This window comes from Panthera tigris, chromosome E1, assembly GCF_018350195.1.
Source record: "Panthera tigris isolate Pti1 chromosome E1, P.tigris_Pti1_mat1.1, whole genome shotgun sequence".
Lineage (NCBI taxonomy): Eukaryota > Metazoa > Chordata > Mammalia > Carnivora > Felidae > Panthera > Panthera tigris.
In genome coordinates, this window is record NC_056673.1 from 49,266,323 (window position 1) to 49,286,473 (window position 20,151).

The window sequence follows — 20,151 nt, forward strand, 5'->3', positions numbered from 1 at the left end:
GCCGCGCTGCCGCGGCCCTCTGGAGGCGCAGGCCCGCGCCACTCCCGCTACAAGTGGCCGACAGGACAAGACCCCTGCTCGCGACTTCTGCCCCCCAGCTCCCCGCAGAGCAGGCGCCGCGGCTTACGTGCAGTCCTGGTTGAAAGAGAAGCAGCTGAGCGCCGCCTCGACCCCGCCCGGGGGGCCATCCGCGGCCTCGGCCTCCATCGGGGGCTCGACCCGGGGAAGCCGCAGCTCCGAGCCGGCGACAGCCACCTCAGCAGCCCGCTGGCGCCGGCTCCGCGGGCCGGGTCGCGGCCCCCCCTCCGCTCCTGGCCCCGCCCGGCCCTTCTTCGCTCCGCCCCGTCCCCGCTTCGCTCCGCCCCCACGCCGGCCCAGATCCTCCGGCGCGTCCGAGCCAAACCCGGCAGCTGAGGGGGTGGGGTCCCCACCCTCGGCCGCCATTGGCTATGACTCCACGCCGCCGCGCCCCCTTGGCCAATTGACGACAGCTGTGGGCTGGACCGCCCTGGTAGCGACCCGCCCCCAGCTCAGCGACGCGGCTCTCCATTGGGCGAAGGAGGGTGACGCAAGGCTGCAGGCCACGTGGTAGTGTTTTCATTGCCAGAGGCTGCGAAGCGGAAGTCCGGAAGAACCAGTGCAACTGAGGCCCGACCTGGTGGCCACCTTCTGGCATCTGCCGTGGAGCTGCGGCTGAGGGGGCGGGCGGACGCGCTCCGTCCCACCCCACCCAAACCCCTGTCGCGTGTAGCTCTCCGTCTATTAAACTTACAGAGGTTAGTAGCGTGAGACGCCAAAGCCCCACCCTTTTACAGAGTCTTCAAACTGCTTTGAGAAAAGCCAGACAGATCGCATGTTACCTTCCCGGGTGCCCTGCTGTTGAGAACTCTTTCTACATGCCCAGCGCTGTGCTAACCGTGTATGTTATCTCTTAGAATTCCTATAAAACAAGAATATATACTTTCTGCCCAATTTTAATAAGGAGCAACTGAACAATTAAGTAATCTGTCTGAAGTAACAGAATAAATGGTAGAATGTGGATTTGTCTCAACTCAAGCTTCGTGCACCAAGAAATTCTCCTAGGGAATTTGGCAAAACCTATCTGATCTATAATTGGAAAAAAAAAAAAAAGGAAGAAAATGTCTATAAGGTGGCGTGTTTGATGAAAGGGATGAGGTCTTGAAGATGGCACAATTCAAAACTCACATATTTGAGATAAATCCTGACAAGTCTCTCTTCCCAAGCTAAATTCACGTTGCCGTGTAGAATACCCAACACACTTTATAAATCAGTAGCTCTGCTGGCTTTGGATTTATATAATTCTTGATGAATTTTTAATTCGTGCTTTTCAAGTTGAGATGGCATTTTAATTGTTATACCGCAGTATTTCAAATTGGCATTATTAAAATGTATTTTGTGACAAAGCTATGTATACGTGTGTGTGTATGTGCGTGCGTGCACACACACACACACACTTTGGGAGCTTGGACCTATAATGGATGAGTGAAGCACATTATTTCATTTAAGCTTTTCTAGTTGCATATCCAGTTTGGGGTTTCCAAAAGGCAAATGTAACAGTTTGTTCAGTTCACGCTATTATTCTTTCTCTCAACTGATGGTAAAATAGTTTAGCTGATAGATCGGCGGATGCTCTTCAGTCGATTGTGAGGTGTTGTAGAAACTATCATAAGCGAAAAGAGCTTCTGTTTGGATGCTTTAAGTGCATCATCTTTGTAACCTCTAAGATCAGAAGTGCTTCTCACCACCCCCAGCTCAGGCATTTAGAAAACCAGGAATCTGGTAGGCTAGGTGCTCTGTTGTTTGGAAAATTCAATAAAGGACAGAATAAATTCGGTTTGTAAAGTGGAAGTTGTTATTCTCAACAGTTCGGACTTTATAGGCTAGAGTTGGGAGCTGGTGTTAGTGTTTGAGTAGGAGCGTTTCATGATAAAAGCCGTGTTTTAGGCAGATAAACTTGGCCAGGGTGTGCAGAACAGATTAGAAGGGGAAAAAGCCTCGGCCAATGTGAAATTCTAGGAGTAAAGGGATATGAGATGCGAACTATTGCATGGCAGCAAAGCTAGAAAGTTGAAGACAAACCCAAGTGAAATTTTTTTTCTGTTGAAATATATTTGACATATAACATTGTGTAAAATGAAGGTGTATAGCATGTTGATTTGACATTCATGTATTGTAATATGATTGCCATTGTGGCTATAATTAGCACCACTAACATGTCACATGAAGAGCTATTTTGAGGCAATGCTGTCCCCTAGAAAGGTAACAAACCAAAGAAAGAAAGAAAGAAAGAAAGAAAGAAAGGTAATGTCAACCACAGATGTGAACCCCATATGTAATTTAACATTTTCTAGAAGCCACATTTAAAAAGATAAAAAGAGATAAGTAAATTAATTTTAATAATATCTTTAACACAAGATGTCAAAAATCTCATTTTAATGGGTCGCCCATGTGAAACTATTAATGAGCTAGTTTATTTATTGTTTTAATTAATTAATTTTAATCAGCTAGTTTAAAGTCCTATTTTTTTAGTGTAGGTATTTAAAATCCAATGTATCTTTTTCACTTAGAGCATATCTCAATTTAACCTAGCCACCTTTTAAGCGCTCATGCGGCTGGTAGCTATCTTATTGCCCAGTAAAGTTTGGGGAGAATAAACCACAGATCGTAGCTGATGGGGGAGGTGTGGTATAGCAGAGAAGAAGAGGGAAACGTCCACGCTGATTCCATAGTTAGGATCGCCGTTGGGAAAGTGGAAGCTCATGGTGCTGCTTTCAGAAACCAGATATTTGGGCAGGTATTTAGGGAGCGAGGTGAACTGAATGCTCATTGGAATTCCAGTTCAAGCCTAGAGATGTACGTCCGGGGAAAAAACTGATCATCTTTCCAGCCCCACCCTTCGTGAATGATCCCCCTTGTATGTTTCCTACTGAGTTAATGGTCCACCATCCACCACTACCCATGTGGAAATAACATTCCAGGGCTGCCTCATCTGGTTTTATTTTTTCCCAAGACGATACAGAAATCTGTATTTTTATATAAATAAATTTAACATAACTATTTATTTTATATAAACCTATATTTTATGTAAAAATTTAAAAGGTTGATGACCGATTCTTATTTTAAAAAAAACACTGTGAAGGCCAAATTAAATATAGGAGCTGGCTGGATGTGGTTTGTGGAGGTCCAGTGTGTGACCTCTGTGTGAGGCATAATTCCCAGAAATTTACTGGCATAAACATCTAAAGAAAAGGCTGCAAATAGATTTGAAGGTGTTGGATTCCTTTAATATCAGGCTGATTTTTCTTTTTCTGAGTCCTAGTTCTAGGTTCCGTGGGAGAGGAAACTCCTGATTTATTTATTTTTTTTAAGTTTATTTATTTTGTGGGGGAGAGAGAGCATGCATGTGTGCACGTGAGCCAGAGAGGGGCAGAGAGAGAGGGAGGGACAGAGAGAGAGGGAGCGAGAATCCTAAGCAGGCTGGGCACACTGTCAGCACAGAGCTGGGCTCGGGGCTCGATCTCACAGACCGTGAGATCATGACCAGAGCAGAAAAAGAGTCGGACGCTTAACCGACTGAGCCACCCCGGCGCCCTGAGGACACTCCTGATTTAAACCCTGGGTTTATGGCATCCTAATCCTTCCACATTCTTGGAACAGAAATTTCAACACTACATAACAGGAGCCGAGGCTATCTGGAGGAAGAGGGGAATATGACACTTCACCGCAGGAAAAACAAGATTTCAGCTTTTTGCCTTTCTTCCAATTGAAATTTCCGAAATGTCTATCTTTTCTCAAACAAAATGTCCATTACTTCTGGGGAAACAGTAAGTCAGCAAAATCCGGAAGAATAAAGCTGAGCTTGGGAATCAAGTGTTCTTGGTAATATACAAAATTGCAGGCCACAATTCAGCTAATGGGGAGACTTCCTATTTGTTCAGCAATCAGGTTGTAATTTTAAAATGCTGATTAGGGAATGCATAGGGCATGAACAGGGGAAGTTGGAAATGGGACATCCTGTCTGATGCAACCCTCATGTCACCCAGTATGGTTGCCCATAACACCCAACTGGCTATAATTAGAGTGAGTACGAGGTGAGCAAATACCACTCCTGTCCACTTCTTCTTTTCATCAAATCCATTCTGTTTTTATAAGATCAAACCACAAGGAATAGCTCCTTTTCCTTTTCTGATGTGTCTCAGCACTCAGAACGTGAGCTGAGAAAGAGTAGAACCGGAATAGACAAGTGTATGGTAGTACTTTGAGAAAAGAATAAAGGAGAGAGATTCTGGGGACAGTGTAGAATAGGTAAGACTTGGGGGGGTAGAGAGAGGGAAGGGTGATGTGTCGCAGGCTCAGGGAGTCAGCCCTACCGATCTGGGGTAGAAGGTAAGGGGTTGAAATGTAGGGTAATTTCTGGGAAAGCAGGTGATCCCGTCAGATTGGCAAACAGGAAGTGTCCGGCCAGAGGTATGGCTAAACAGCAGGCACAGTTGGGCTTTTTTGTTACTAATCATAGGCACAATCTGTGTGGTAAAGCACGGCTGCCATGAGTGAACAGTTCCTATTATGTGCCTTTGCTCCCCAAATGGAACCATTATTTCTGGTTTTATCAGTTGAAAAGCCAACAGCCGTTCTAATAGTCCTTGACTTCCATATTTCCTCTCAAGAGCAAGAAACAAGGGTACTTCATTAAAGAGTGAACTGCAGTGTCTTTGACTGCATTCTCTTTCCCAGCTCTCTTATTTCTGCTTCCAGAATAATCTTCTTAAAACACTGAGGCAAAATTACAAGTTCTCCATAAATACTTGCTGATCGGCTGACGTTCACGAAGACAGTAGCTTTCTGTGTGTGCATTTGCAGACATAACTTGAGCTAACCATCTATTAGTCAAGACGATGCAGAGAGGAGGTTCATCATGGAGTTTTTGTTCACTGGGACATCTTAAGACCAGCCAGGATTGCAGAGAAGTGTTCATCAGGTCAACCAACTGCCCCGACTTAAGTTTTAGAGTATAAATATAGGTGATATCTGGAAATGGAAAGCAAAGCTTTATAGAAAGCTTGGCTTGAAACCTCATACCTCTTCTCATTTAATGTTTATTACCTGTCCTGTCCCAGGGATTTTTATCCCCATGGCACAACTGCGTAAACCAAGGTTGAGAGATGTTGGATAAGTTGCTCAAGGTCCTAGGGCTGTTTGCGATGGAGATATAGTTTGCCCTCGGTCCCTTCTACTGTATTTCCAGGTCACCCCGTGTTCCATGCTTCCTCTCAGACTGCTCAAAGCTGGGAACAGAACTGGCAGTGTAACCTGAACTCCATTCTCTAAGGAGACAGAGAGGCAAGGGTGGAGGGAAAGAGACAGGCTTATGCCAAGAGGGCCACGGGCCAAGTGTAAGAGGCAGGGCACCTTTTCAAGGGGGCAAAGCTTTGCTTATGCTTGCCATGGGTACTACTAGAAGTATCTAAGAACCTCTTTTGCTCCGAGGTAAAGGGTTAGTTAACCTGCGCTCATGGGCGAGGGTGGCTAGTTCGTAAGTGGTGCCGTGGGACTCTGGGTTTCCTCCTGGCTAGAGAGAGAGTGTGAAGAATGGTAACCATTCCTTTGGAATTCTTCACTTCTAGGGAAAAGGGGATTTCAAAGGCCATCGGCTAAGAATCCCACGATTCTTGGTGAACAGTGCCATCTAGCGACCTGCTGTATTTAGTTCCAGCCCGGTAGGGCAACCTTGTAGGAAAGACTGGCTTCACGAGACACGGAGAGCTAATCACAAAACCGTGGAAGAGGAGTTCCAGGCTCTCCTGTGTTCTTCCAGAACTTCTTTCCTGTCTATACATGGAAGATACAGACACCTCACTCACCACTCTCTTGCAGAAGAAGTTTAGAAGGGGGTTGCCCATGCATTCATTTGACACATTTTTATTCAGTGCCTGTTATGCGCCTGCCATGGTTGCGGGTCCTGGGGATGCGCCATGGGGAAAATTAAATAAAAATCCCTGCTTGTATGGGCACAGAGACCAGAGACAAGAAAAAACGGAATGGAGAGTATCTCAGATGGCCATGAGTGCCAAGGAGAAAAATAAAGTAGTTGGAAGGGATGTGGGAGGTGTTGGGGAGAGGAGGGCTTGATAAAGAGTAGGAAGGGAAGGTGTCGCTGGAAGGTTCCATTTGAACAAAGACCTGAAGGAGAGAAGGGAACATGAGGGGGAAAAGCATTCCTGGCAGGAGGAACATGGAAGAGGCAAGGGTGGATGGAGGAGAGAGAAGAGGGGCAGATACATAGGAAAAGAGGTCGGAATGGTCATGCTTGGGCATGTGGGGGAGGGACGAGAAGCCACTGGATATTTGGACTTATATTTGAACAGAATCACTTAGGCAGCTGTGCTGAAAACAAATTAAAGGTGTCTTGGGAGGGGCGCCTGGGCGGCTCAATCGCTTGAGCGTCCGAGTTCAGCTCAGATCATGATCTCACAGTTTGTGAGTTCGAGCCCTGTGTCGGGTTCTGTGCTGACAGCGCGGAGCCCGTTTCAGATCCTCTGTCCCCGCCCCTCTCTCTGCACCTTCCCTGTTCACTCTCTTTCTCTCAAAAATAAACAAAACATTAAACAAAAAGGTGCCCTGGGAGATTCACAGTTCCCTTTAGCACATTTAAAAACTCCACAAACCCCAGTTTATTATTTATTTAACGTTGTTTAACGAGGACTTTCCAGGCTTACACAGATCTCTTTCTTCCCGCAACACCCACTACCTTCTTGCGGGACCCGAGAGACAAAAGTCAGCGCTGATAAGCAGACTGTGATGTTCCCGACAGTCATAAATGACGCGAGCCCAAAGCCAACAGAAAGCAGTGATTTTCCCAAGGCCACACCACAACTGCAAAGGAGCTACCGTTGAGTGACTAATTCTTTCTTATCAGTACCTTCCGCAGATTCGCTCCATTCCTCCGTTACGAAACCATGCCACTTCACGGCCACTGGCAATCCGGGCGCGATTCCTGTATCCCCTACCCTTCCCACCTTAGAGTCACTTAGCACAAACCCAAAACCCCACCAAAAAAACCCCTTCCTACAGCCACCGTGGTTCATTCGGTGTACGTTTTCCCTTGCTGCACCAAGTGAAGAAAATGAACATCGACTGGGTGAACCTGGCGATCTTGACCTACAGCTTTATCTATCTGCCCCTCGGATTTTGTAGATCAAAGTTTAAGAAGAGCCGGACAAAATAACGACTTCCTACCATCATATTCTTTGAGTCTAAGGCAGAGATACCGTGCCCCGCTAAAACGTCTTGCGTACCAAGTGGAACACAATGTCTAGTCCATGAAAGTGGTGAGAGACTATATTGCCAAATATTTTTTGAAAATATGCTGGATGCTTCATAGAAATGAGGTTCTACGGTATGTGACCTTTGGTGTCTGGCTTCTTTTACTTAGCATAACGCTTCCAAGGCTCATCCAGGGTGTAGCCTGTATCAGTATTTCATTTCTTTTTACGGCTGAATAATATTCCGTTATATGTATTACCACAACTAATTTGTCCATTTGTCAGCGGGTGGACATTTGAGTTGTGTCCACCTCTTGGCTGTTGTGAACAGTGCTACTATGAACACGTGCGTGTGCGCGATTATTTGAGGACCTGTTTTCGATCGTCTTTCCGTTGTACCTGTGTTCAATATATCTTGGAATGGAATTCCGGATTATATATATATTTTTAAGTTTACTTGTTATTGAGAGAGAGAGCGCGCGCATGCAGGAGAGGGCAGAGAGAGGGGGAGAGAGAGAGAGAATCCCAAGCAGGCTCTGCACCATCAACACAGAGCCCGATGCAGGGCTCGAACCCACGAACCATGAGACCACGACCTGAGCTGAAGTCAGACACTGAACCGACTGAGCCACCCAGGTGCCCTGTATATTTTTTTCTATATATTTAACTTTTGAAGAACTGGCAAGACTGTTTTCCACGGAGGCTGAGCCATTTCACATTCCCATAGCAATGAACGAGGGCTCCGATTCACCATTTGTTACTTGCTGTTTTTATTTTTCACGATCACCATAGCCATCCCCGTGGGTGTGAAAAACACTGAGATTTTATGCCATGTCTGCAAAGTTGCAAGCTCTTGGGACATCCGAGTAGTGTTGGGTCCCCCAGTGCTCGCAATGAACCAAGGCCGTGCTGTATTTTCAAGGCTCCCACACCCATTCCGGGTCACGCTCTGGCAGGTGGGCAACAAAGCTTTGTATCATATGGAAACTTGTTCAGCTTCAACACATACAGCTGAAATGTGAGTCCAGGGTGGGGCCAAGTCAGGGGAACAATCTGAGGCAGACCCTGGGCTGCCCTTTCTGGCTTGTTCTTTCCATTCTTTCTTTTAAAAAAATTTTTTTTAATGTTTTTATTTATTTTTGAGACAGAGAGAGACAGAGCGTGAGCAGGGGAGGGGCAGAGAGAGAGAGAGAGGGGGAGACACTGAATCCGAAGCAGGCTCCAGGCTCCGAGCTGTCAGCACAGAGCCCGACACGGGGCTCGAACCCACAAACCGTGAAATCATGACCTGAGCCGAAGTCGGACGCTTAACCGACTGAGCCACCCAAGGCGCCCCTGTTTTTTCCATTCTTATCGTTTATTCTCCTAGCTAAGACCCCTTGATGTTGGGACATGGTCTTCAGATACCCCAGGACATGATTACACCCCAGCTTCCGTTCAGCTGGGGCATCTCCATTCTGCAGGTTTCTTGTTAGGGTGAGAACAGTGCTAATCACGTAACTAAAGACGCAAAGGACAAGGTCTTTTGGGAACCGGAGCCCTTTGCTTCTTTAAACTGGGAAGATCGTGTGGGTGTTTCAGGGGCAGCTGATATCTGGGCATAGGGTACGTTATAAGGGATCGAGAGAGAGAGAGAGAGAGAGAGAGAGAGAGAGGGAGAGATCCAGGATCATTGGTGGCGAGGTAATAGTTGAGGCCATGAGAGGAGGTAAGATGTAACGAAAAACGTGTCAGTTGGTGAAGAACTGGACTGAATGTCCTGGTATTCCTTTAATTTTAGGAACACTACCAGAAAGGAGGCTGGTGCTTGTGCTGAGCCGCCTTCAGCAGCTCCACGTCCCACATTGCTGATGAGTGAGAGCCTCTGTTATAAATGGAAACGTGAACTGGCAAGTGCTCACCGGCTAACGCTGAACCCACCAGCTTATTTTGCTACCTATTATGTACGTGATCTGCGATTTTGCGTATGGATTGCAAATATGCACGAGGAATAGGAAGCTGGCGTGTTTTCCAAAAACGAGACGGAGCGTTTTCGCTGCTGCGTGTCTCAACCGGGTATGGCTTCGACTTTTCATCATTTCTCTGAGATCAGAAACAGCCTTCGGTGGGCTTATATATATATATATATATATTTTTTTTTATAGAAGTTTGGCTCCCGAGACTGTTTCAGAGCCTTTAGGAAAGATACCAAGTGGACGAGACATGTCTGAAAATATTTAAAGTGGCGATTTCCTAGGCCCTCCTTCTCCTCTTTCTCCGTAGGCATCTGTTCCCATATGTGGAGGTTTAAGTCAGCCTCTATCTACAGATGACCCTTGTCTGACCTCACTCTCTGGAATGCTCTGTCTGCCTCTGTCTTTCATGCCAGAGCACATCAACACTACCTTCTGCTGGCATTCCTGATAGGATCTCTTTCTCCCGAGCTCTTGAAAGAATCCTGCTTCGGCAACTCTAGAGAATGGTGGGAGAGTCGGTCTTTAAAAACAGATTTATCCCATACCAAGGACAGGAATCACTTATTTTGCACCACTGTGTGCGTTGACTCTTCTTTTCTCCCAATCCATGAACATAGTATAGATTCTTAGGTCCCCTTGACCCAGGAATGCAGTTTCCCATGCCTACATAGGCCAAGTCCTTCTGTTCTCAGAGAATCTAATTACGTTAGCCTGTGTATTTTCTTTAAAACGGTTATCACAACCTAAAATTACCTTGTTTATTTGCTTACCTATTCACTGTCTGTCTCCTCTATCTGGAAAGTAAACTCCATGAGAGCAGGGTCTTTCTTTTTTTTTTAAAGAAAAGTCTTTTTTAAATTATTTCTTTATTTTTAGAGAGAGAGAGAGAGAGAGAGAGTGCACATGAGCAAGGGAGAGAGGGAGAATCTAAAGCAGGCTCCACACTCAGTGTGGAGACCAACTCTCAGGTCTCCATCCCATGACCCCGGGATCCTGACCTGAGCCAAAAGCAAGAGTCAGACACTCAACCGACTGAGCCACTCAGGCGCCGTGAGAGCAGGGCCTTATGTGTCTTCTCCCAGCATCCAGAGCAATGCTTGTCCACATAATAGGTGCTCATGGAATATTTGCCAACTGACTGACTTACAGAATCAGTCGTTAAAACATCATATGAAAAGTAGCTTTCCATTAACTCCTTCTAAGTGTCATTTTCTTGTCTCTCTTGAACAATGATATTGTCCAAATGGAGCTAGCATTGTGACCAAATACCAATTAACTATGTTAGTGGCTTTTGAGATTTGGGACCCCCTTTACACCCTTAAAAGTTGTTGAAGACCCAAAGAGCTAGTGTTCATGTGAGTCATATCTGTCATTATTTAGTGTGATAGAAATGAAAACTGAGAAGAGTTCAAAATATTTATCTACTAATTCATTAAAAATAATAAACCCATTATATGTTAACATTCATACCATATTTTTTTTTGTTTCTCAAATAAACAAAATAACAGGGACATGAGAGGCATTGTTTTACTTAAGAAAAAAATTTTTTAATGTTTATTTTATTTCTGAGAGAGAGAGACAGAGCATGCGTTGGGGAGGGGCAGAAAGAGAGGGACACCCAGAATCTGAAGCAGTCTGCAGCCTCTGGGCTGTCAGCACAGAGCCCGACGCGGGACTCGAACTCACAAACCTTGAGATCATGACTGAGCTGAAGTCGGACACTTAACCGACTGAGCCACCCAGGCGCCCCAAGTATTGTTTTACATTAAAAAAAATCTTTTTAATGTCTGGCTTAGTAGAAGACAGCTGGATTCTCACATCTGCGTCCTCATTCAATCGGTGATGATATCACACATCACGTGGACTTGTAAGAGAATAGGAGTGAAAAAGGCAAACAGTATCTTAGTGTTCTTTTAAAAATAGTTTTGACTTTGCGGATGCCCCAAGAGACTCTTGGGTGGCCCCAGAGGTCTTCGAAGCACCCTTTGAGAATGAATGACTGACATTAACAGAGAGGAATACTTTTCTTTACCTTTGAACCACATCACCTTTAAACACTGTATTCGCCCTGTTTTCTCCCTTTGCTTAGCTTACTATTAAAATGTTTATATTCCGGGACATCTGGGTGGCTCAGTCGGTTGAGTGCCCAACTTCAGCTCAGGTCATGATCTTATGGTTGGTGAGTTCGAGCCCCGTGTCAGGATCTGTGCTGACAGCTTGGAGCCTGGACCTGCTTCGGATTCTGTGTCTCCCTCTCTCTCTGCCCCTCCTCTGCTCACACACACACACTCTCTCTCTCTCTCTCTCAAAACAATAAACATTAAAAAAAATTAAAAAAAATAAAACGTTTATATTTCCCAAAACTGTATCATCGCCGTGGCGGCCAAGATGCACAGTGGGCGATGAGTGACGGAAAAGCAAACCAAAAGTTAATACTTTGTTACACTCAAGACACATCCACACGCAAACAAGAACAACAATAATAAAAACATATACCTTTACTGAGCACAGACTCTGTGCTCCCTATCTTCCAAAGATTATCTCTATTTTTTATAATAACATTTGCAGGTAGGAATTATTAACCTCATTTCAAAGATAAAGAAATGGAAGCTCAGAAAACTTAAACAATCTGTCCAAGGTCACCAAGCTAATGAGTGACAGAGAAGAGATGGACATATTCAAGCCTCTTTTACCATCAAATGTAGGTGAACACAGTAGGGCGGCAAAAACCCAGCAACAGTGAGGAGTTCACGGTGAAAATTCACCTTGCAGGTTTGTACAAAAGAATCAAGGAATCAAACAATGCAGTTTTTAAAAAAAATTTTTTTAAGGTTTATTTATTTTTGAGAGAGAGAGAGAGAGAGAGAGTGAGCGTACAAGTGGGGGAGGGGCAGAGAGACACAGAAACAGAATCTGAAACAGGTTCCAGGTTCCAAGCTGACAGCACAGAGCCTGACGTGGGGCTCGAACCCATGAACAGTGAGATCGTGACCTGAGCCGAAGTTGGACGCTTAACTGACTGAGGCACCCGGGTGCCCCTGCGGTTTTTTTCTTTCAGTGATGTACAGCTGGAGAAGTTAATGCACCTTTTTGTGATTTGAAAGGAGTACATTTACAGCAAAAGATTGGAGAGCAATGAAATATGCCTCAACAGAGGACGGGTTACATCAATTGTGGTACATTATAGACGGAATACTATGAAGTCATTAAACAGAGTGAGGCAGCCCTTTCCAAGTGTATGATACGTTGTTACGTGAAAACATAAGGGAAGCGCTGGTCTATTTCTGTTTTTAAAATGCGTGCAGTCTTGTGCACGTGTAGCTGGTTTCTTCCGTGAACCTGATGGAGGGATGAACAGGAGATAGTTTACTTTTCTGTAATCAAACCCCCTTCAGATGTGGCATGGGTAGATCCCCTGACTTTTCGAGTCCTTCCGGAGAGTAGATGTCCCTCTCATAGCCAGTTCAAAACCGTCAAGCTTCTCTTTTCCTCTTCCCTGCCTTCTCCTCCCCACCTCACCCCTGTTTTCTCCCGAGTTGGGGGCCAGGAGAGGGGATTAGTGAGAGAAGGGTGAAGTCTTCATCGGTGACATCCCAGGACTTCTTTCTTGCCTAACACTTTCCCATTAGGGCACCTTAAAAAAATTTTTTTTTTAATGTTTATTCATTGTTTTCTTGAGAGAGAGACAGAGCGTGAGCAGGGGAGGGGCAGAGAGAGAGAGAGAGAAGGAGACACAGATTCTGAAGCAGGCCCCAGGCTCTGAGCTGTCAGCACAGAGCCCAATGCGGGGCTTGAACTCACAAACTGCGAGATCATGACCTGAGCCGAAGTCGGACGCTTCACCGACTGAGCCCCCCAGGCGCTCCAGAGCAGCTCCTCAGATGTCTCCAAAAGCCTGTCTCTCTCATGGGTCCCATGTGTGGGACCTCATGAGGGGCTCTCGTGGGACCCTCTACGTTGCCTGGCTCCTGACTTGGGTGATGCGCTCTTTGGCAGACCTCTGTGGCTCTTCTCAGCCCATCCACAGCCTCGTTCTTCTGTCACACTGGCAGGTGGCAGGTGGGGCCCTTCAGGGTGGCTCCAGCCTTGATAATCCCTCCGGCTTCTGTTACTCGGGTAACCCACAGCTGGGGTAGGGACTTCCCCACTGCTACCCTCTCTCCCCTAATCCTGCCTGTGGGAGGCAGGCAGTAGGCTCTGTGTTCACATCTTTCCCTCCCACATTCTAGGGGCCACAAGCCAAACTCCCAGGGACTTTCCTGCTGTCCCTGCTCAGGCAACTCTAGGGTGGGCCTGAGCCTTTACAGGGCAACAAACCTTCCAACCGGGGCCAGCTACATGATTTGCAGGACCCGGTGCAAAATGGAGACTCAAGGTCCCTTGTTCGAAAAAGTGGGAAAGGACGCTGATAAAATCACTAAAATATAAGGCTTTGTCCTAAAAATATTATTACTTATAAAATATAACAGGGGTAAGAAAGGTACTTGCGTGTCAACATAAACTTACAAATGGCAAAAAAAATAACATTTCGATGCCAAAATTTTACGTAACGCAATAAATGATAAGCTGTTTATGTGATGTCTTGAGTGATCATTCAGTATTTCTGGCTCGTTTTTATACAAATTCATTTATTAGGTCACCGAAATTTATACTGTTAGCAATTTCATTTTTAATTGTGAAATTGAAAGCGATGTCAGTCACTCAGGGCAAATGCCAGGTTGTAAATGATTTTTCATTTTGAGGATTATTCTGCGGATGCAAGTTTCATGTTCTTGTACGACCTCCATGAGTTACAGGAGATGTCAGGGGAAACATTCAAAATGTCAGGTGCAGACTTACATTTGAACTTAAATTCAGGGGCGCCTGGCTGGCTCAGTTGTAAGAGCAGGTGACTCCTGATCTCCAGGTTGTGAGTTCAAGCCCCATGTTGGGGTAGAGATTACTAAAAAAAAATAAACTTAAAAAAATAAATTTAAATTCAGACTTACACAGAATTAATTAGTACCGAGAGCTAGAACCCTTGATTTAGCTACTGATCTGCCAATATACCAGTCAACTGATCTTTCTTGGAAATGCATTGTCGGTTTCTGGAAAGATGGAGAGAACTGGAAGTGTTGATTTCCCACTCCCAAAGCCTTTGAAATTGGAGGAATGTGGTAGGGGGGAGCTTACTCTTTATTTGTATGGTTTGCCACTATTTGTCTTTTTATTTTTATTTTTTTTATAATTTTTTAATGTTTATTTTTGAGAGAGAGAGAGTGTGCACGCAGAAGGGGCAGAGAGAGAGAGAGAGAGACAGGCAGACAGAGGATCCAAATTGGGCTCTGAGCTTTCAGCACAGAGCCCGACACGGGGCTCGAACTCACAGACGGTGAGATCATGACCCGAGCTGAAGTCGGACGCTCAACCGACTGAGCCACCCAGGCACCCTGTTATATTCATTTTACAGTATACATAGTTAGGTATGGTTTAGCATTCTTCAATTCAGCTGAAAAAATGTAAAGCCTGGAAAATTTCTAGATTTAGAGCATTGGGTCAGATGAACGCTGCTTTTTTTTCCTCAGCTATGTTTTTGGAAAGGTAGAGTCCGCTGTCATTTGGTGCTGTTTTTAAAATGATGAGGTGTGCTTCCTCAGGATTGAAGAGGTTACTTCCTGCGTTGGACATCCGTGCATGTACAGGAGGAGGTGAGGGCTGGGTGACTTGGACAGCGGGGTCCCAGGGGCCTGCTTGATCCCTGGCTGCCTGATGTCACGCATAGTGAGAAGGCTGACGGCCAGCGGGCGGGCAGGGCTGTCTCCGGTCGCATGATGAATGTTCAGCCGAGCAGGATGTCAGGTGGTTCAGCAGAATGTTCAACCTCCTGCAGCCCCCCATCCAGCCTCTCAGCCAGCTTATCAAATAAGAACCAAAGGACACCAACCTTCAAAATCAAAACACCCGAGTTTTCCTCTGTGCTTAAAGAAGTAAACAAAACATTTAAAAAAAGGTCTCAAAAAATTCCTACATCTAAATTAGATGTATTTCTTTTTTTTCTAATGTTCATTTATTTTTGAGAGAGGGAGAGAGAGAGAGAGAGGCAGAGAGAGAGGGAGAACAGAGAATCTAAAGCAGGCTGTCTGCGAAAAGCCTGACATGGGACTTGAACCCATGAACCGTGAGATCATGACCTGAGCTGAAGTCAGGTATTTAAGTGATGGACCACCCAGGTGCCCCAGACTAAATATTTTCTAATTTCCACTATGGTGATGTATATTTATATTTATATTTGTATTTTTATTTATATTTAAGGAATATTTCAAAATTTCTAAACATGTCAAGCTGTTGTTACTATCCTTCAAGTTGATTTCAAGTTTTGCAGAGAACATGGTGATGTGATGTGGAATTTTTGGGTCGCTTGATTTTGTTGACGCCCTACCTTTGCCGCCTAGTGCATGTGTGTGTGTGTGTGCGTGTGTGTGTGTGTGTGTGTGCGCGCGTGTGTGTGTGTCTCTTGGTCAATTCTGGCAAATGTTCTATAGTGTTTAAAAATAATGTCAGTGTAATAATTGTTGGGCGCAGAGCTCTCTCTCCAATATCGATTAAATCAAACTTTTCAGTGACATTGTTTAAATCTTGGATCTTCTTGATAATGGTTTGGGCCAATTTTGGATTATTTTTGTCATTTGATTTTGTACTTTTTATCTGCCTTGTTTGCCTACCCGTCTGTTTCTCTCATTGATTAATATTCATGACTGCCTACTTCACCCCCTTTTAACCTATTTTGATTTGGAAGTTATATCTCTTAACTATGCTTTTAGACATTATAGTGTGTTTTTTGTAAAGCTTATTTTGTATGTATTTAAAATGTTTTTAATGTTTGTTTATTTTTGAGAAAGAGACAGAGTGCAAGTGGGGGAGGGGCAGAGAAAGAGAGGGAGACCCAGAATCCGAAGCAGGCTTCAGGCTCTGAGCTTGCAGCACAACGTGGGGCTCGAACCCACAGACCGTGAGATCATGACCTGAGCCGAAGTCCGACGCTTAACTGACTGAGCCACCCCAGCGCCCCTAAGCTTATTTTTAAAATTTTAATCCAGATGAAACAATCAAAGGCTACAAAATAACTTATAATGAGAAGGAACAGACCCATACCTCACATCTCCTCATCTTAAGCTCACACACCATGTGTATTTACTTCCAGTCTCTTTTCTTTTGGGTGCTCCTGAATTCCGGATTCTTCAGTATATCTAAGTAACATGCCCTGTGTTGTTTATTCATTGGCAAATTTTAGACATTGCTTTTACTTGTCTTGGGGTGAGAGTGGAATCTTAAATCCCCTCTTCCTCCATAATATAGGAATATTAAAATCCTCCCTAGTCAGCTTTGTATGTGACACCAGTGGTCATACCATAAGCCTTTATTTCTTTTCCTGTCATGCATAAAATCTCACAGACCATCAGGGGATATTAGATACCCTTCTATTCACCACTTCCTGCTCATTTAATTCTCTTCCTTTGTCTGCTGCATCTTTACTTTGGTGTTTTCTGACGTTGCTTCATAATGATCATGTAAATTTTGTTCTCATCAGGACCGAGACTTGGGGTGCCTGGGTGGCTTAGCTGCTTAGCATCCGGCTCTTGACTTTGGCTCAGGTTGTGATCTCACGGTTCATGGGTTTAAGCCCCGAGTCAGGCTCTTGTGCTGACAGCCGTGGAGCCTCCTTGGGCTTCTCTCTTCCTCTCTCTCTGCCCCTCCCCTGCTCTCTCTCTCTCTCTCTCTCTCTCAAAAATAAATAAACTTAAAAAAATAAAAAGAACCAAGACCTACTGTACGACTACATTTCCTATTATTATTCAATTATGATCTTTATGTCATCTCATGGAGAACCATCCAATAACTTAGGGAAACAGAGAAGCTTGTCTTTGAGTCCTGGATAAAATTGAAAATCTCCTCTGAGACCCTGAGATTTCTAGCCTGTACTGCAAGTGGGTTTGGACCTCAAATGTACATTAGCTGAGTTGTCTGGGAACCTTGAACTGATGCATTAACATTTTTTTAACAAGTTTATTTTTAAGTAATCTCTACACCCAACGTGGGGCTCAAACTCACAATCCCAAGATCAAGAGTTGCATGCTCTACTGACTGAGCCAACCAGGTGCCCCAATACATTGACATTTTAAAAAGTCCCAGGATAATGATATCTCTGGGGTACCCAGCAGAAGAAATGAGAAGCTCCCTGCAGGGACACTCTATAACTCAGGCCACAGAGGATTCCCACAGATAGCTCTACGCAGAAGATGAGCTCACAATAGAATATTAGCACGCAAGAACTTTGGATGACATAGCAGTATGAAAAGGACTTTCATTTACATACGTTTACATAAGGGAAGACATTAAAGAGAAAATCAAAACTAAGGGTAAATAACCAAGACCCTAGAATTTTAAAAGACTGATATATTTTTAAAAGAATCAACTAACTTCCAAAAATGAAAAATAGGATCATTGAAATGACAAACCAGTAGACTGGTTGTACAGACAGCATGTTAAATGCAGAAAAAGAGAACATTTGGGGAGTCAGGGTGGCTCGGTTGGTTAAGTGTCCAACTCCGGCTCAGGTCACGATCTCACGGTTCGTGGGTTCGAGCCCCGCGTCGGGCTCTGTGCTGACAGCTTGGAGCCTGGAGCCTGCTTCGGATTCTGTGTCTCCCTCTCTCTCTGCCTCTCCCCCACTCACATTCTTTCTCTCTCTCTCTCTCTCTCTCAAAAATAAATAAAACATTAAAAAATGTTTTTAACATTAAAATGAAGTTATTAAAAATACACACACACATGCGCACACACTGTGGGGTGATGGATATATAAACTAGCTTGATTGTGGCAATCATTACATAAGGTATACTTATATTAAAACATCACATCAGACACCTGAAGTGTGTGCAGTTTTTAAATGTCTAGGAAGACAGGTCAAGCTCCACACAGTCGGAGAGTCAGAGACCATAACTGATCCCACTGCCACAGAGAGTAACCCATGCCAAGTGACCTCCCGAACCAGCCCTGACGGAACAGGATATTATCCTTAGACCTCAGAGTGACTCCGTCTGCTTGGATTATGTTGGATTCGTACAGCGGGAGGTTTGCTTTGTAAAAGAGAGAAGGCAAAGTTAAAAGAAGACACCTGTTACTTCCCCTGAGTTAAGCCCTCTAGAAATATTTCCCTTAAAGCGACCGCTTGTTATTTTGACACTTTGAGCTTTTATTCTGGAGGCGGGACCTTCTAAACCTCCCTACTTCTCTCTCTTTCTCTCTCTCCGTTTGTAAAAATGGCGGTGATGCCTGTACCACAGAGGCAATGACTTCATTTTGCATCCACAGCTTTTGGACACTGCGTGAATAAAGGAGGAAACGTTCCGATTATTCTTGCAAAGCCTAAAAGCGCTACGTTTTCATCGCTTAAAACATTGTGTTCGTGTCACTGATTCTAAAGATATACACTTTGAGCTCAACAATCGAGCCCTTCGGTCCATAACATATTTAGTGATTCAGTGAACCCTGGATTGATCAAAATGAAAGAAAAGATTCTTTCAGGAAACAGCCCACTTTGCAATCAATTTCGCATTAGTCAGACTGATGTCTGGGCTAGGCAGAGAAACCCCATGAGACTTTTTAAATGTCTGCCTGATTATGAAGTCTTGAAAGCTAATGGCTTTCCGGGGGACTGTTCTATGAAAATCATCAGGCTGAAGTCTGCTATAGTGCCAGGAGACACGAGCTCTCGATTAGGAAATTCTTCTTCTTCTTCCTCTTCCTTTTTTCTCCCCCTCCTCCTCCTTCTCCTCCCCCTCCTCCTCCTCCCCTTTTCCTTTTAAATAAGCTCTTCCCCTCTCTCTTCCTAGTAGAAGAATATATTAAGCTCACCGTAGAAAGTAAGAACATAATGTGGCTGTACTTTTTCTCCAGAATCCAACTGGAGTTTGAAATCTGCCTCTGCTGCTGACTGCCTGTGACCTTGCAGAAGTCACTCATCTAATACACCTTAGCTACCTAAGGGTTAACGGGTATGCTAATACTGGTTACCCTCCAGAGCTGATGTGTGGCTTTCATAAGACGATCATGCACACAGTACGTGCCAGGCACGTGGTGAGACCTCACAACATGGCTTTATTAATAAAAGTCACAAAAACATAACTAACTAAAAACTGTCGGTAATGCCACTGCAGGGAGATAAACTGTACCTCCAGGTACAATTCTATGTTCTGGAGTTTTCCCATGAAGGTCACCAAATTAGTTCATCGATATTTATTTAGACCAACACTATGCTATGCAGTAAGAGGCATGTAGTTATAATTTAAGTCAACATTTTCTGACTTTCTCTTGTGCTAGTAATCTAATATTCATCCATTCATCATTGAAGCATTCAAATATATATTTTTTAGCACCTTTCATATGTGAGATACTGTTCTGGGTATTGGAGGCATTACAGTGATCAGAATGAAAACCTGGGCTCATGAAGCTTACATTCCTTTTTTGTTTGTTTGTTTTAATTTTTTGTTTTTTTAAGTAAATTCCACACCACACGTGGGGCTCGAACTCACAACCCCAAGATCAAGAGTTGCATGCTCTACTGAATGCACCAGCCAGGCGTCCCTGAAGCTTACGTTTCTGTGTGTGTGTGTGTGTGTGTGTGTGTGTGTGTGTGTGTATTAGAGGAGAGAGAGAGAGAGGGAGACAGAATAAACAAACTAGTAAGATATATATAATATGTCATATAGTGATAAATACGGACTAAGCGAGAATATGAGGGGTCAGGAGGCATTTGAGCACACGTCTGAAGGAGGTGGGACAGCAAACCCCTAGGCTGTCTGGGAAGTCACTCTGTTCAGTGGAGGGAAGAACCACCCTGAGGCAGAGGTGAACTGGGCTTACTGGAGCACCAG

The 20,151-nt window shown here is 44.6% G+C and overlaps 1 protein-coding gene and 1 long non-coding RNA gene across 2 annotated transcripts in view; one reads left to right on the forward strand and one right to left on the reverse strand.

Moving 5' to 3' along the window:
* Window positions 1-313, reverse strand: part of WIPI1 (WD repeat domain, phosphoinositide interacting 1) — a 30,974-nt gene extending 30,661 nt beyond the window's left edge. The window contains exon 1 of the mRNA XM_042967170.1: window positions 128-313. Coding sequence (XP_042823104.1) covers window positions 128-207 — 80 coding nt within the window. The 5' untranslated portion in view covers window positions 208-313. The remainder of the gene's footprint in view (window positions 1-127) is intronic.
* A 319-nt stretch (window positions 314-632) lies between these two features.
* On the forward strand, window positions 633-10,075 carry LOC122233719. Its single transcript, XR_006211392.1, has 3 exons — window positions 633-776; window positions 9,064-9,338; window positions 9,428-10,075. It is a non-coding gene; the product is annotated as an uncharacterized LOC122233719 (long non-coding RNA).
* Window positions 10,076-20,151: the final 10,076 nt, after the last annotated feature.